The following is a 15,764-nucleotide window of genomic DNA, read 5'->3' as shown; positions in this document are numbered from 1 at the left end:
AAGGATGATGTGGGGGTGAGGGGGAAACACACGCCCAGAACTCTTCATAAGAGGAGCGCATCTTGTGTTCAGTAGTGGCCAAGATAAGCAGTCCTTTTGCAAACCAGACACTCCTCCTTAGAGATGGACCTTATCACTTGTCTGCATTGCCTTTGGTAGAGAAGGCCTTAAGGTTAAGAGCATAAAGGAACAGAAAGTGACACCAAGCTGTATAAAGAATATGGTAAAGACTCAATCGGAGGGTAGGCTCTCACATTTCTTAAAACTGGCATTTTAATGCTCTTGATTTTCAACAAAGTCAGAGAAGGGGAAAGCAATATTTGCAAAGGATAAGCAAAGTCTGCGTAACTTTAGGGAAAGAGAGCTCATTAACATGAGTTTTGAACTTTAGCAAAACTATTTTTTTTTTTGGTCTTTTTTGTTGTTGTTGTTGTTGCTATTTCTTGGGCCGCTCCCGCGGCATATGGAGGTTCCCAGGCTAAGGGTTGAATTGGAGCTGTAGCCACAGGCCTACGCCAGAGCCACAGCAACGCGGGATCCGAGCTGCGTCTGCAACCTACACCACAGCTCACGGCAACGCTGGATCGTTAACCCACTGAGCAAGGGCAGGGACCGAACCCGCAACCTCATGGTTCCTAGTCGGATTCGTTTCCACTGCGCCACAACGGGAACTCCAAGCAAAACTATTTTAACCTCTAGCAAAGAGATAGACTTCTTTCTTTTCCAGCAGTTATTCTTCAGGAGAAAGGAGCATGTAGTGGAAATTTTGTTCTGAAGAAGCAGAGCCTGAAATTCCGTGGCCCTACATTGTAGTCAGAACTCAAGACTATCAAACATTGAAGGCCACATGTTGGTTAGAGGAAGAAAGTCATTGAGGCAATTTCCAAAAATTGCACATACTTTCTCAAGTCCACCTGGTAGACACCATGTTCTATAAAAACTGATTGGGGGCCAAATTTATTTGAGGTTGAAATCTTCCACTTATGTTCTTAGAAATACCTGCTTTAATTCTCCAGGCTTATTCTCTCTGAGACAATCTCTTACTGCAGTCACCTAAAGCCACCAGCATGGTAAGTAAATAAATACTTACCTAGAGTAAGTAAATCAATGCTCTAAGAACAACTTGATAAGAAAAATATTTCAAAACCATTTTTCCATAGCTGATCTGTGAAATGACCTTCATCATAGTTGGGTAACTTTATAAGTATTCCAATAGGTATTAATCTATACGCTTGATTAGTGGTTCGAGAAGGGTTGAGATACCTCAAAGTCCAGGGTTCGCCATTAGCGTCAGCTCGAAAGAACATGGGCTCTGATCCTACAGCTAAGCCTTTATACTTTCTAGCACTTAATTAAATTTTAAAATGTAGAACTTGTTGGTTATTCTAAAACAGATTCACAGGGAACAACTTAAAGAATTTTATCCATTACCTCACATGGATAAACCAGCCCCTGGTTGTACAATGTTGCTTAGAAGAAAACAAAGCAGAATCGCTTTATACAACCTCAGATGCTTCAGCTGCTTTCAAAGTTCGAGGTAAGGAAGCCCAAAGCCCACAGAATGTATGTCCAGCAACTACCAGGAAGGCTCTAGTGTTAGTTGGCAGGTCTATCTGACTCTCCCAGGTTCCTGGGGTCCTAATGGATGTCTGGGGATATATTTAGTTACACACAGTTGCAAACTTACTGTGAATAAACCCATTTCAAACGGGGCTTTTTACAAGAAGAGATCAGAGGTTGGGCCGACAAGGTGGGCAGAATCCAAGCAAATCTGTAACCATTAAGCACCAGAGGTGGTTTGCCTGAACCTCTTGGGGACAGGATTAGAGGCAGGGTCTCTCTCCTGTTTTCTCTTGTCTTGGGCTCTAAGCCCTTCCCTTTCTGTTGCTAACTCAGCTCTCGACCAGCCTGTCTGCCTCGTGAGCTGGGTAAAGATCAATGGAAATACCGTCCCAATTAATTCAGAATGCACTGTTTACATTTTACCTTACCAAGCTTCTTGGAACATCTAACCCAACTTCTTTACTTTACAGAGGGGAAAGTTGATATCATGAACATTAAATTATTAACTCAATTGAATGCAGCTGGTTAGGAACAGAACGGAGACCTAATTCTGCTGCGTCCCCAAAATATCCCACCTCCCAGATCTCTGCCTGGTTGAGGTCTTGTCAGCAAGATTTCTTTGATGTTTTAGCATATTATTTGGTGAACATTGGGGCACATTATACACATACACTTAACTGAATCACTCATTTTACACAAACTTAAGCTGAATTACTTTATTTTATTTTTTGCTTTTTAGGGCCAACCTGTGGCACATGTAAGTTCTCAGGCGAGGGGTCGAATCGGAGCTGCAGGTGCTGGCCCACACCACAGCCATGGCAACTTGGGATCCAAGCCACGTCTGAGACCTACACCAGACCCTTAACCCACTGAGAGAGGCCAGGGATGGAACCCACGTCCTCATGGATACTAGTCAGATTCATTTCTGCTGTGCCATTGTGGGAACTCCAAATCACTTAATTTTAGATTTGGGAAGGTGGGAATGAATGAATGAATGAGTATACCACCCAGAATATTATATTAGTGGTCACATCACAGAGTTGCGTAACATAGGAATTGTTCAAGAACATTCACCTCTTTTGTCTTTTATCCTGACTATTCTGACTGCACAGTTGCTCACAAAAACTCTACCAGCCTGAGATGTCTGGGTGGGTGTTGTGGGAGGGAGCCTGACTGACACTGTGTATGGAGAAGGTGCGCTGACCTGTGGGTGACGACACGCTAGGGACACGATTGGGGATGGAGGTTCAGTGTCCCAGTGCTCTGCTCTATGTTCTAACCTCTAAACCACACAACTCTCCCAAAGGTTGACATTTCTAACATAGGGTGTCCCTAGAATGGATTAAAATGCAGCGTTGGGCAAATACCCTGCAGTTTTGCTCTGCGCCACAAATTCCAGTAGCTGAGCTGCTGTCAGGATGTGATAAAGTCAACTCACATAGCTGTTGGTTTTAGCTTGGTTCCCTCCCTCCGTGCAGCTGATAAGTCTTATCTCGCAAAAGCAAACCCTTACAAGGATACACCCCATGTATGAAATGCCTTCAATAGTTTCCAAGTCAGAACACTAAATTTTCTCAGTGTTCTAGTTTTTTTGGCCTTGTGACGACCATGATGACTGGTGGATAAATGTATTTGTGGAAGTTTTGCACCACTAATTTGTGGTAAAACGGGGGAAAAAAAACCCCAAAACTCACATCTACTGACCTCCAACTCAATGTCTTTTCTGCCAGACCTTATTGTTTTGTACAAACAGGGCTCTTGCCTATTCTGTAAGATGTTTGGAGAAGGCTATTGCCATGAAACCATATTGTAAAAGAAATACTCCGATTTGCTCTTGAACCAAAGGCTTGACAAACTCAATCTGGGTCAAGTTGTAATCATAAAGTCAGACATCCACGTCGTGTGTTGTCATTCATTCTTCTTTAGTGAAAAGGTTTTAGTAAGCCAAAATAGCCAGTTTACACTTTAGAAGAATTGAACTTTCTAAAGGATAAAGTGGTCAATGGGATTAACATTGGAGCTGAATGTTTCGAACGGGTCTCAACACTTTGTGTGAACTCCACTCGGGAGGGGTTAAAGAAGGACACAGCATGTGACCTGGAGCAATTAGTGGGCCAGATGTCAAATGCAATGACCCAGTTTCTGCTCATCCACCAATGCCAGTGCTTTGACAATTCCCAGCAGCCAACTGGTCACACCTACCTCTGCCTTCCTTAACCTGGTAGAGAACTGCTTCTTACTGAGTCCGACCTGAAGCTGCCATGGCCTAGAAGGACAGTGGCTTTCCTCACGGAACCCTGAACTTTACCACCCGGCTCTGTTCCGCCCAGCTTCTAGTCAGCCTCATTGCTCCCCATGAGTACGAGAGAGAAAAACCAGCCCATAATCTCAGCCATGTGCTTTCCTCAGTATAGACTGATAGAAAGCAAGGGATATTTCTGTCCATTGTTCCAGTGAGAAAGGAGATTGGAATCTGAGTCCTGGCTTGGCCACTAATTGGTAGGGATCTGAGTGAGTCATTGAACTTTTCTGGGGCCTCGGTTTCTCATTCTCACTTCTTCTTCTTCTTCTTTTTTTTTTTTTTTTTTTTTTGCTTTTTAGGGCTGAACTTCTGGCATATGGAGGTTCCCAGGCTAGGGGCTGAATTGGCACTACAGCTGCCGGCCTATGCCACAGCCACAGCAACGCAGGATCCAAGCCGCATCTGTGACCTACACCACAGCTCATGGTAACGCTGGATCCCTAAGCCGCTGAGCAAGGCTGGGGATCGAACCTGCAACCTCATGGTTACTCGTTGGATTTGTTTACACTTTGCCACAATGGGAACTCTGGTTTCTCACTTCTAATATGACAGTAAAGGAACAGATGTGCTTCAAGCTACTTTATTATTCTAAAATCCTAGAGATTCTTATGTCTGAGATAATAAGATTCATAGTTAACATATTGTGTATTACTTAATATTCTAGACATTCTTCAAAATAATTATCTAAGAGCATATTTTTACATATTATTATATGTTATATTAGGAGACAAACAAGGATAGGAAACATTGCCCAACTTGCCTACAATCATGCAGCTGATAAACAGCAGAGCTGGAGTTTGAATTCCCATCTATTTAACTGCAAAACTGCCTGCCAAGGTCTACCCTAATCTGCAAAATAAAAAAGAATGAGAGCACCAAATGTGTTTCATTAAGAGAAGTTGAAATTTTCACCAAATTATGCAACTAACTCTTAAGCAAGACTTCACTTACAGCAAATCAGGGCTAACTGAAAAGATGCACAAATACTTCACCTTGGGTATAGCCTGGGGGTAAGAGGGTTATTCCTCTAGTATGCAGTGGCTGAGTGACCTGCATTGTGAACTCCAGATGGGGAAGGACAGATAATCCTGGTTAGTAACAATTTGTTAACAGAAATCTCCTTTTTCTTTTCTTTTTTTCTTTTTTTTTTTAGGGCCACACTTGTGGCATATGGCAGTTTCCAGGCTAGCAGTTGAATGGGAACTGCAGCTGCTAGCCTACGCCACAGCCACAGCAACGCAGGATCTGAGCCTCATCTATGACCTACACTGTAGCTTGGGGCACTGTCGGATCCTTTAGCCCACTGAGCAAGGCCAGGGATGGAACCCACCTCCTCATGGATACTAGTAGGATTCTTAACCCACTCAGCCACAATGGCGACTCCAAAGTCTCACCTTTCTAGCCAAGCATCTTCCAGTCCTGTTACTTCTTCTTATCAAAAATCCTCAGAGCAAAAGGAGATTTTGCATTTTTTAGGTGTGCCAGCTTTATTTTAAGATATTGGCATTTCTGTAGCTAAACTCCCTATACATATTAAGTTTAGGGTTAAAGGAAGCTAGACTGGATGAGAAAAATTCTAATTAAAAATGAAAACTTTATCCCAAAGTCCTCAGACCACTGAAATTCCCCATTGCTGGCTGGACAGGGATGGAGAAGAGCAATGGGAACTAGATCTGCATCCTCACTGTTGACTGTGTATTAGAATCATCTGCTGTACTCAGGCATTGGAGTCTAATGGGCTGCCAGCAGCAACAATCATTGCTCAAGACTAGATAAACATGTATACACTTCATTTTTCTAGTTTTAAAGGTTTTCCTTACATTTTCAAAGGTTCTTACATCATCCATACTTTGAGTTGGAACAGATTCGTAGAACAACTGGGTATTAGCCCGATTTGCTTGAGAAAGAATAACACTTACAATTTTCCATATTAAACGATGAAACTCAGTCATCAGTACTTTTTAGAGTCCCTCAAAGGATTCCAACATGTAGTCAAGACAATGAATTCCTGCATTAATGGGCCATAAAATGAGTTCACTCAGTTGTCCCTGGCCCTAAAAAATTAAATTGTATAAAATAGAAGAGAGTACATCCAAGTGTCCTCACACATAGTAAGAACGGTAATTATTTTGTGTAATTTTGCTTTATGTGCGTGTGTGTGTGTGTCTCTATGTCCGATGAGTTGCATTGTATATTCGCTATGTCTTATCCATCCTTGAATAGGTCCTGATGGTTGATATACCTGGCTCTACCTACCCTATCTGAATTCCTGTCCTCCAGGGGGGCTGAGGGAATCAAGAGCCCATGACGCAACTGACATCCATTCAAGGAACCTAGATGGCCAGTTAGCTTCACACTCTAACATCCTTACCCAGCTTGTATAGCGTCTATAAAAGCAGCCGGAGTTTTTATGCATGCGGTGTTGTTAAAACAGTTTGGGATTCTGGGAGCAAATGCTTTCAAAAGCATAAAGTTGGCCAATGGGATAATTACAGGTAGATCTCTGAGAGGATACGGACAAATAAACCACTGCGTATATAAAAGATCAGAAATAAGGATATCATTTAATAAAGTATGGACTAAGTGAAGTAAGTCAGACAGAAAGACCAATACCCTATGAGATCACTAGTATGTGAAATCTAATAAAAATGATACAATAGAACTTACAAAACAGGAACAAACTCAAAAGATATTGAAACCACAATGAGGTTTACCAAACTTATGTTTAAATGGGGGGCGGAGGGATAAATTAGAGGGTTGGAGTTGATAAATACACACTCCTATATATAAAATAGATGGCTATAAGGACCTACTGTATAACACAGGGAAATATACTCAATACCTTGTAATAACCTATATGGGAAAAGAGTCTGCAAAGGGATGGATGGATGTATAACTGACTGACTTTCTGTACTCCTGAAATGAGCACAACTTTTTAAGTCAACTATAGAGTAGTAAAATTTTTAAAAAATAAAAGGGAAATAAAAAATAAAGTATGGAATAAAAACAACAAAAAAGATAATGTTAGTTGTGACTCTATAAATGCGTATGGATTAAATTTCTGTATTAAAAGACAAATTTATATTGAGTCAAAACAGGGGGGAAAAACCCAACAGATATATCACAAGGAATAAAAATAAAACAAAATAGGAGTTCCCATCATGACTAGTATCCATGAGGACTAGGGTTGGACCCCTGGCCTTGCTCAGTGCGGTAAGGATCTGGTATTGCCGTGAGCTGTGGTGTAGATCACAGATGAAGCTTACATCCTGTGTTGCGGTGGCTGGGTGCTGGCTGGCAGCTACAACACTGAGTTGCCTCCTAGCCTGGGAAACTCCATATGCCATGGATTAAGCCCTAAAAAGACTATATATACATGTATGTATGTGTATCTATACATACACACACACACACACACACACACATACATATTACATATTTGTTTTAAAAGTACAAAAATATATTAGAAAAATAAAAATAAATAAAAGCAGAAATCACCAATTTAATATTAAACAAAGTAGAATTACAGGCAAAGACAATAAAAAAAATCCGGAGAATGAATTCGTGTTGCTAAAGGATACATTACACAATGACTCTTAGATAAACAGGAACTGATCAAACTATTATATCCAGTAACAGAGCAACGTGAACTATAAAGCAAAAGAAGGAGTTCCTGTCGTGGGGCGGTGGTTAACAGATCTGACTAGGAACCATGAGGTTGCAATTTGATCCCTGGTCTCGCTCAGTGGGTTAAGGATCCAGCATTGCCCTGAGTTGTGGTGTAGGTCACAGGTGTGGCTCGGATCCCGCGTTGCTGTGGCTGTGGTGTAGGCCAGCAGCTGCAGAGCCGATTAGACCCCTAGCCTGGGAACCTCCATATGCCCCGAGTGCAGCCCTAGAAAAAAGAAAAAAAAAAAAAAAAAAAAAAAGCAAAAGAAATTGGCAGAATCACAATAGCCATGAGAAAGTTTCACCCTTTTCTCCAACTGTGATAAATCAAAGAAGAAAAACAACCATTGAGGGAATCTGAAGATTATCTGCCTTGCAATCACAAGGGATTGATGTATGCTTCGTTTGGTAATAAATCTAAGGGGACCAGCCTTACCACGTGTGCCCACGTCCCCATACACTCATTTTCAAGTGACATTGTTGAATTTCTTGACAGGGTGTTTTGAGATCTGTACCTGACAGAACAGGGAGGACACCAGGGGGCAAATTTGTGGTGTTTGTCCTGACAAGACACGGTGCCATTGCCTGGATCCATCTTCCCAATTGTCTTCAGGAGAAGCACGATGCTCGCATTCTGTGCTTTGGGCTTATTTTCTTTGATTTTAATTTGTCAGTAGCATCATGACTGAGCAATAAGTGGCGGTATCAAAAGGAGAGTCCTGGGGAGTTGCCCCTGCAGCTTGGTGGGTTAAGGACCTGACACTGTCTCTGTGAGGATGTGGTGAGCTCTCTGGCCTTGCTCAGTAGGTTAAGGATCCAGTAGTGCCCCAGGCTGGGGCTCAGGTCGCAGATGTGGCTTGGATCCCACATTGCCGTGGCTGTGGCATAGCCCCCAGCGGCAGCTCTGATTCGACCCCTGGCCTGGGAACCTCCACATGCGGCAGCTGTGGCTGTTAAAAAAAAATGAAATAAAAAAGGAGAGCCCGACCAAGAGAAAAAGGTTATTTAGCCCAGATAAAAAGGGTAGCATCATAGCCACAAAAGGAGGGTTCATTAACTGCACCAAAAGGGGAAGACGGACCGCCAGCCTTCACTACAGGCTTTTGCATCGGCAAAACCAAGAGGGTGCTGAGGGACAGTGTTGCAAGAGTAAGGGAGGGCCAAGCTCAGAACATCGGTGTGTATGACAAAGGAGGCGACATCAGGCATCAACTAAACGCAAAGACTCTAGAGCCAGACTGCCTGTCAATTTGTTCACGAACTAGAGCTGAGACCTTGGGTGCTGCCTTCAGCTCTCCGTAGCTTTGTTTCCTTATTGATAAAGTGGGGAGAGTGATTGCCTATTGTATAGAGTTAGTGACTGTTAAATGACTTCAATCTGTATGTATGCATACATACACATTTGTGAAAGTGTTCACACAAACAGAGAATCTTAGGTCAAAATTCACATGGACTTGCTCGGGACCTCAAAGAGCCAAGTCATCTTGAAAAAGGACACAAAGATGAATGACTTCGATTTCACAATTTCAAAACGGACTACACAGGCAGCCCTGGAAGTCCAAGTAGGGCGATGCTGCTCTAAGGATCAGTGGACTCGAACGGTGAGGCTAGAAAAAAGCCCGTGTGTATCTACAGGAATTGATTTTCAGCAAGGGTGCCAAGACCATGGCGTGAGGAAAGAAGAGCCTGATCGAAAACACACTAGCAAGACGGGGTTCTGGACAAGATGAGGCCGGAATGCTCCTCCTACACTTTGCACTGGGGGGTGGTATGCTGCCTGGGGACTGAGAGAGGAATGCGTGATTTGGGACTTGGGACATTTTGGAGTCATGGACTCTTCTGTGACAGTCCTGGGCCAGAACACTGCCTGACTCCCGAGATGTGGTAGAAGTGTCTCAGTGAGTAAAGCGTCCTAAAGGTCTATCTGCTTCCACTGTTGCAGTTCTCTCAGCTACTAGAGGGTGGTGGCTGGGGGCATGGGGATGTTATGGCATCATAACAGAATCAAGCCCTATAAAAAACAGAAAATGGGCCTCTTCCAAAGAAGATAAGCACACGACCAATAGGCTCGTATGGAGATGCTCAGTATCGCTGATCATCAGAGAAATGCAAATCGAAACCGCAAAACAAGACAGCACCTCAAATCGGTCAGCACAGTTATCCTCCAAAAGTCTGCAAATAACAGTGTTGGCGAGGATGTGGAGAAAAGGGAACCATCCGACACCGTTGGTGGGAATGTAAACCGGTGCGGCTGCTATGGAAAGTGGTATGGGGGTTCCTCCAAAACTAAAGCTAGAGCTCGTACATGAGCCAGCAATTCCACTCCTGGGTGCATATGCAAAGAAAATAAAAATGCTAATTCCAAAGCGACAAGAACCCCAGTGTTCAGAGCAGCATTATTTACACTTGCCAAGATATGGGAGCAACCTAAGTGTCCATTAACAGATGAATAGATAAAGAAGACATGGCACACACACACACACACACACACACACACACACACACACACACACGAGTATTTCTCAGCCATAAAGAGGAAGGAAATAATGCCATTGGCAGCAACATGGACCGACCTAACAGCTATTGCTTAACGATAGAGACATCTTAGAAAGCAGAGATAGCAGGTGCTCACTTTACTTTAAAAAAATTTTAAAACTTGTCCTAATTATAGTTTATGATTCTTTTTACAGAGAATTGAGAAAGTATTAGCAAGCAAAAAAAAAAAAAAATCATCCCCAAGTCCAACTTCAGGGATAATCCTGGGATGTTTCCTTTCAGTATTTTTGCTTTAGCTTTTGTTTTGGTTTTTAGACTTTTGGTCTTTTTAGGGCTGCACCCACAGCATATGGCGGTTCCCAGGCTGGGGGTCCAATGGGAGCTATAGCCGCCGGCCTGTGCCACAGCCACAGCAACGCAGGATCCGAGCCATGTCTGTGACCTACCCCACAGCTCACCACAACGCCTGATCCTTAACCCACTGAGCGAGGCCAGGGATCGCACCTGAGTCCTCATGGATGCTAGCTGGGTTCATTAACTGCTGAGCCACAAAGGGAACTCCTTTTTGCTTTAGTTTCAATTTAGTTCACAGAAAAATCACACATTTGGGTCCTTACTAGATATATGCATATTTTAATAATGGCTGAAAAGCTATTACCCATCTCTTTTTGTTGGTAACTTACTTGATACAGTCCCTGGTGTTGCAGAGCCTTGTTCTCCAGTGACTGGTGTTTCAGTGGTGGTGACAGCTTGTGTAGAAATATAAACTATAAAGACATTTGGGGAAATTATTTCAAAAATGCGCCCCCAATAGATTTATAGATTATTTTTAGTCATCCTCTAGAGGCTGAAGTAAACGGAAATTGACCCCAAGAATGCTAAATTCAACTTCCCGATTAGAAATCTGTGTAAGTTGGAGTTCCCGTCATGGCACAGTGGAAACAAATCCGACTAGGAACCATGAGGTTGCGGGTTTGATCCCTGGCTTCGCTCAGTGGGTTAGGATCTGGCATTGCCCTGAGCTGTGGTGTAGGTCGCAGATGCGGCTCGAATCTCGTGTTGCTGTGGCTGTGGGGTAGGCTGGTGGCTGCAGCTTCAATTAGACCCCTAGCCTGGGAACCTCCATGTGCCACAGGAGTGGCCCTATAAAAGCCAAAAAGATGAAGAAAAAAAATGAAATCTGTGTAAGTCAATTTTGAGATACTGTCCCTCCTTGCTGTCTTAGAAATCCTTCTCTAGGATGTCCTAGGGGCGTGTTCATTTCTTTCTAAAGACCTAATTTCACATCAAGCTAAAGACTGATAGGATTGGAAACTAGCCTACAGAGCATCTCAGGCTGACCTTTGCGGCATCACTGAACTAGAGCTCGTACATGAGGCAGCAATTCCATGCAGCCGAGAGATGAAAGGGATTTTAGACGCCAGCTGGTCTGTGTTTCATTTGATAGGCTGGAGAAACCTGATGCTCCATAGTTAAAGTCATTGCAGCAAAATTCTGGTCATTTCCATTTCTGCAGCTACTAGGTGCCTTCTAGCTGTCTAGCAGTGTGAGGCATGCACCCGTGGCGATGCAGATTTGACTGTTAAGAAGTTTAGGGTGCTGTGGTCCCTGAAACCAAGCTCAACTCATTCCTGTAACACGGACATGGATAGGAAGGTTCTCTTCTTGATCACTGAAGGGGAAAGGAGACGCCTAGTTTCTTTGCTTATTCTGAGCAGGTGCTGTTCAAACTGGTGTGCCTGCAGGCACACAGCAAAGAGGGTCATTGTGGTCTGTATTCCCAGAGCTCGCTCTAAGGGCGTCTTCGCATCAGAATCCCGTCTTCAAGTCAAAGCTTCGGCTGTTCCTTAACCGCACGACCTCTTCTGGCTCAGAACTTTCTCCCTTCCTCTGCCCTCTCCCTCTTGCCAAATTTTGCAAAGGTTGCCCTCATCTCATTATTCAACTCTCATCAAAAAGGTGAAAAATTTCCTGCCTCCCTTCTTTGTGTCAGCCTTCTGCAGTATGTTCATCATCTTCCCTGGTTTAATTCGCTTTGTGCTATTGTTCACTCTCTCTTCTTCTTCTTCTTCTATTTTTTTTTTTTCTTTTTAGGGCTGCACTCACGGCATATGGAGGTTCCCAGGCTAGGGGAGCAATCGGAGCTATGGCTGCGGGCCTACACCACAGCCACAGCAACTCGGGATCCGAGCCACATCTGCGACCTACATCACAGCTCAGGGCAATGCCAGATCCTTAACCCACTCAGTGAGGCCAGGCATCGACCCCACAACCCCATGGTTCCTAGTTGGATTCGTTTCCACTGCACCACGATGGGAACTGCCCACTGTCTCTTCTTACCTTAGTCATTTACTGTTCTGTCCAGTGCCTGGGTTCCCTCCCAGTGGCTGCCCTGCCCGCCCTGAACCATCAGTCCCCTGGGCAGCTGCTCTGTCTCACTGTGTGGCCTCGCTGTTGGGCACCTGACACCAAGTGCACAACTGAGGGACTGAGCTCAGGGATCGGGACCCAGATCATTTCGAAAAAACGCCCTCTCTATTTGGAGGATGACACCCGAAACAATTTTAGAAATATTGGCTTTCGCTTTAGGCTTACGGGAGAAAGCAAATGCTCTCTCTGTCTTTCTTTTCTTTTCCAGAACCAAGGATGTTGAACTTGCCTCACTCACACTTTTCAGGTTCTCCACTTCAACTGGTGAGTAAGGGGGGAAAATCTTTTCCCACATCTTTCTTCTCTTTCTGGTCTTTTTTCTTTTCTTTCCCACATCTTGTCTTCCTTTGTCTACAGAGGAGTCCCATCCAGAGCGTTCCTTTCGTGGCATCCAGGAGACGCAAAAATGTGCTGACTGCTTTTGGTGTTGGTCACCTGGCCTTGCTGACCTCATGAAGTCTCCTTTAAGGTCGTGGGCCACTAGCTGCTTGAACACTTGTAGCAGGAGCTGATTTCCTCTCCAGGAATTCTTTCCAAATCCTGTGCCCCTCCCTGCTCCCAGTGGCTAATGGGTCTCATTCCATTGACTCGCCACACCTTGCCCTCTGGAGCCACACAAGAACACCCCTTGTCCCTTCAGTGTCAGAGCTCTACACATACTTAGATATGTTTAAATATTACGCCACATTCCTTCCAGGTGTTTTCCCTTCTCCCAACTGAATGTTTTCATCCTTGGCCGCTTACAAAAGATGAGAGAGAGCCCCTTAGTCTTCTAGTGTCTTCTTCGTCGTCTGTTTTCCTGTAACTTTCCCATTTTCCCTCCCTTCTCAGAAATCGCCATCCCACACCCAGGTTTGTTTCCTCGTTTATCATTATTATCACAGCTGAATACTTATTTATGATTTGCCTGTGTGCCAGGCCCCAGAGTGAGGACATTACAGCCATTGCTTTGTTTCATCCTTCCGCGATTCCTGGCAGGCAGGTAGCAACACTGCCTTCCACAGATGGAGACACTGAGGCAAAGAGCCAGTAAGGCACTTGCTTTCACGGTCCCCAGGCTTTCTGATGTGGAGCCAGGTTTGAACCTCGTTCTGTCTGTCTTTGATGTCTGTGCTTGAACCCTCACCCTCTTTCACCCCTTTGTGTATCTTAGAAAATGCTCCATTCCCTTCCCCGTCTCGTACAGAACGGCCAGGAAATCCTTGAAACGTGCTCTAGCTTGCGTTAGAGTCACATCTGAGGGGCTCAACACATTTCGAGTAATTGACTGCTCCTTATCTCTGTGCTGGGCCCTAGAATTCTGACACAGAAAACACTGCCTCTGAGAAGATGTGAACCATAACACCCTCAGGAAAAGGCCAGAAATAATGTTAACTGGATACCACTTCATAATACGCATGTGTTATATCTTTATTTTAATGAATTGATTTTGAGTTCTTCCAAACCACATAACACCTAAGCCAATAAGAATTGGTTTTGTGTGTTTGTTTGTTTGTTTGTTTTCCTGCCTCATCCCTCAGAAATAGACCACAAAGTGAGAAACAACTCCCTCATGGATTCAGAGCTCATGCTTGCAGCTTGCACTGACTTTTGGCAAGAGAAAGAGGGAACTACAATTTTTCGGAAAACTCTTTGAAAACTGAGGGCCATACATCCACCATCACCTTCACGAAGGATTCCTCAATTTAGACGTTAATCTCATGAAAACAGCAATAAAGCAACCCAGGCCTTCACACAGAAATGTTTCTCATAGTAGCTCATAGTAGTTAATAAAGTTCTTTTCTTGCTACTGGGCTGAGAATTGCTCAGATGGGAAATCATAATCTAGCCACAGTTCCTGGGCCCCTGGGGCCATTTCATCTGCCTTACCAGACGAATCCCAATCCCAGTCCCCCCACCAGACTGGGATCCGTGATACCACTCCTTCATTTGTGCCCCTAAGTACACTAGGACGAAGGGGAGAGTTAATCTTTTGATCTATAATCCTATATCCCCTATATCAGCATCGGACTGAAAAAAATTCCACTCACCTGCCAATAGTAATACAAAGATCATTTTCCCGTGCATCCTGAGATCATGAGCTGGCTGGCCAAGGTCAGTGCAAGAAAATTGCCAGAGACACCTGAAGTGTCGTCTGTGGCCTCAGCCTCCCTGCTCTTATCTTTCAGACTCACCCTCTCTGGCACCAGAGGATAGGCCGGGTGGCATTTTTAAACTGCGCAAAGTTGTGAACAGCGTGTCCATATAGATATGGGGCTATCTCCTGAGCCAGGATTATGAATGTATTTAGTCAGCTCTTCCCTCACTCCAGGGAACTGGGGGCTGCGTGGGAAATATCCCAGCATGAACTCAGTGGGCGTGGCAAGGTAGGAGCAGCAGGAGCTGCCTGATTGGACAAGCCAGAGACAAGAGACAGACTGCAAGGGCCTGAGCCAGGCACTGGTCGCTTTCGCTTTGGGGAGCTGGGCGCCTCCTCCTTTGTAAGGCGGAGACCCTGTGGGCCAGGGTGGAAGTGACTTCTTAAGCGAGAATTGAGTGTCTTTGAGACCGGGGATTCCCACTGGCGTGCGCTGAGGTTTCAAACAACTCCAACTCAAGGCAGGTCATACAGCCATGTAAGAATACAGGCGACGCAAGAAGTCGGTTAATTTTTTTACTTTATTTCCCCCACCCCATGACTTCCTGTTTTTAAGGGGAGACCAGTTAGCATTAGCTTTAAAAATGCTACTTCCCTTTGAAAACAGGTGAATAAATTAGGTATTCTCCTCACAAGGGACTATTAGTTAGCTATTAAAATCATGTTTTCAAAAGTAGTTGGTATGGAGACTGGGGATAAAATAGGTAAGTGGGAAAAAGCAGGCTCAAAAACTGTGTGGACAAACATCAAAATCCCGTTCGATTCTTTTTTCCTCTGTTATGTCCCGTCTGCCTGGGACATGCTCATTCTCCCCTTACAGGCCCTACTTCTGTTCTGCTTAGGAGCTCAATTTAATACCGCCTCCTCCAGGAAGTTGGCCCTGCTTTCCTACATCTGCATCAGGGGTCCCTGCTCTGTGCTCATACCAGTTCCTCCCTGTGTCTAGGACATCGTAGTGCATTGCAATGATTTTTGTGTCCCCAGCAGACTCTAAGCTTATGCAGGCAGGCCCTGCCTAGGGCTATCTCACTTACCACCGAGTGTTTGGGGTAGAGTTGACAGTAAATATTTGTTAAATTAATAAATCACAAATGAATATTGCAGAGGAAAGCAACTTCTCTCTTGGAGAAAAGAAGCTGCGCTTTACTATCCTCGTTCTTCCTGTCT

General features: G+C 44.3%; 1 protein-coding gene across 2 annotated transcripts in view; it reads right to left on the bottom strand.

Annotated features, from left to right (window-relative positions):
• Positions 1-14,649, bottom strand: part of GYPA (glycophorin A (MNS blood group)) — a 29,668-nt gene extending 15,019 nt beyond the window's left edge. Inside the window, exons 1-2 of one of the 2 annotated variants that reach the window (XM_047799661.1) lie at positions 14,491-14,649; positions 10,714-10,797 (exon numbers count right to left, since the gene is read on the bottom strand). In XM_047799661.1, the coding sequence (XP_047655617.1) occupies positions 10,714-10,797; positions 14,491-14,527 (121 nt within the window). In that variant the 5' untranslated portion in view covers positions 14,528-14,649. The remainder of the gene's footprint in view (positions 1-10,713; positions 10,798-14,490) is intronic. The other variant, XM_047799662.1, reaches the window with a different exon arrangement.
• Between the last annotated feature and the right edge of the window lie 1,115 nt (positions 14,650-15,764).

This window comes from Phacochoerus africanus, chromosome 10 (genome assembly GCF_016906955.1).
Source record: "Phacochoerus africanus isolate WHEZ1 chromosome 10, ROS_Pafr_v1, whole genome shotgun sequence".
NCBI lineage: Eukaryota > Metazoa > Chordata > Mammalia > Artiodactyla > Suidae > Phacochoerus > Phacochoerus africanus.
The sequence above is the reverse complement of the archived record's forward strand: the minus strand, read 5'-3'. Positions and strand labels throughout refer to the sequence as shown.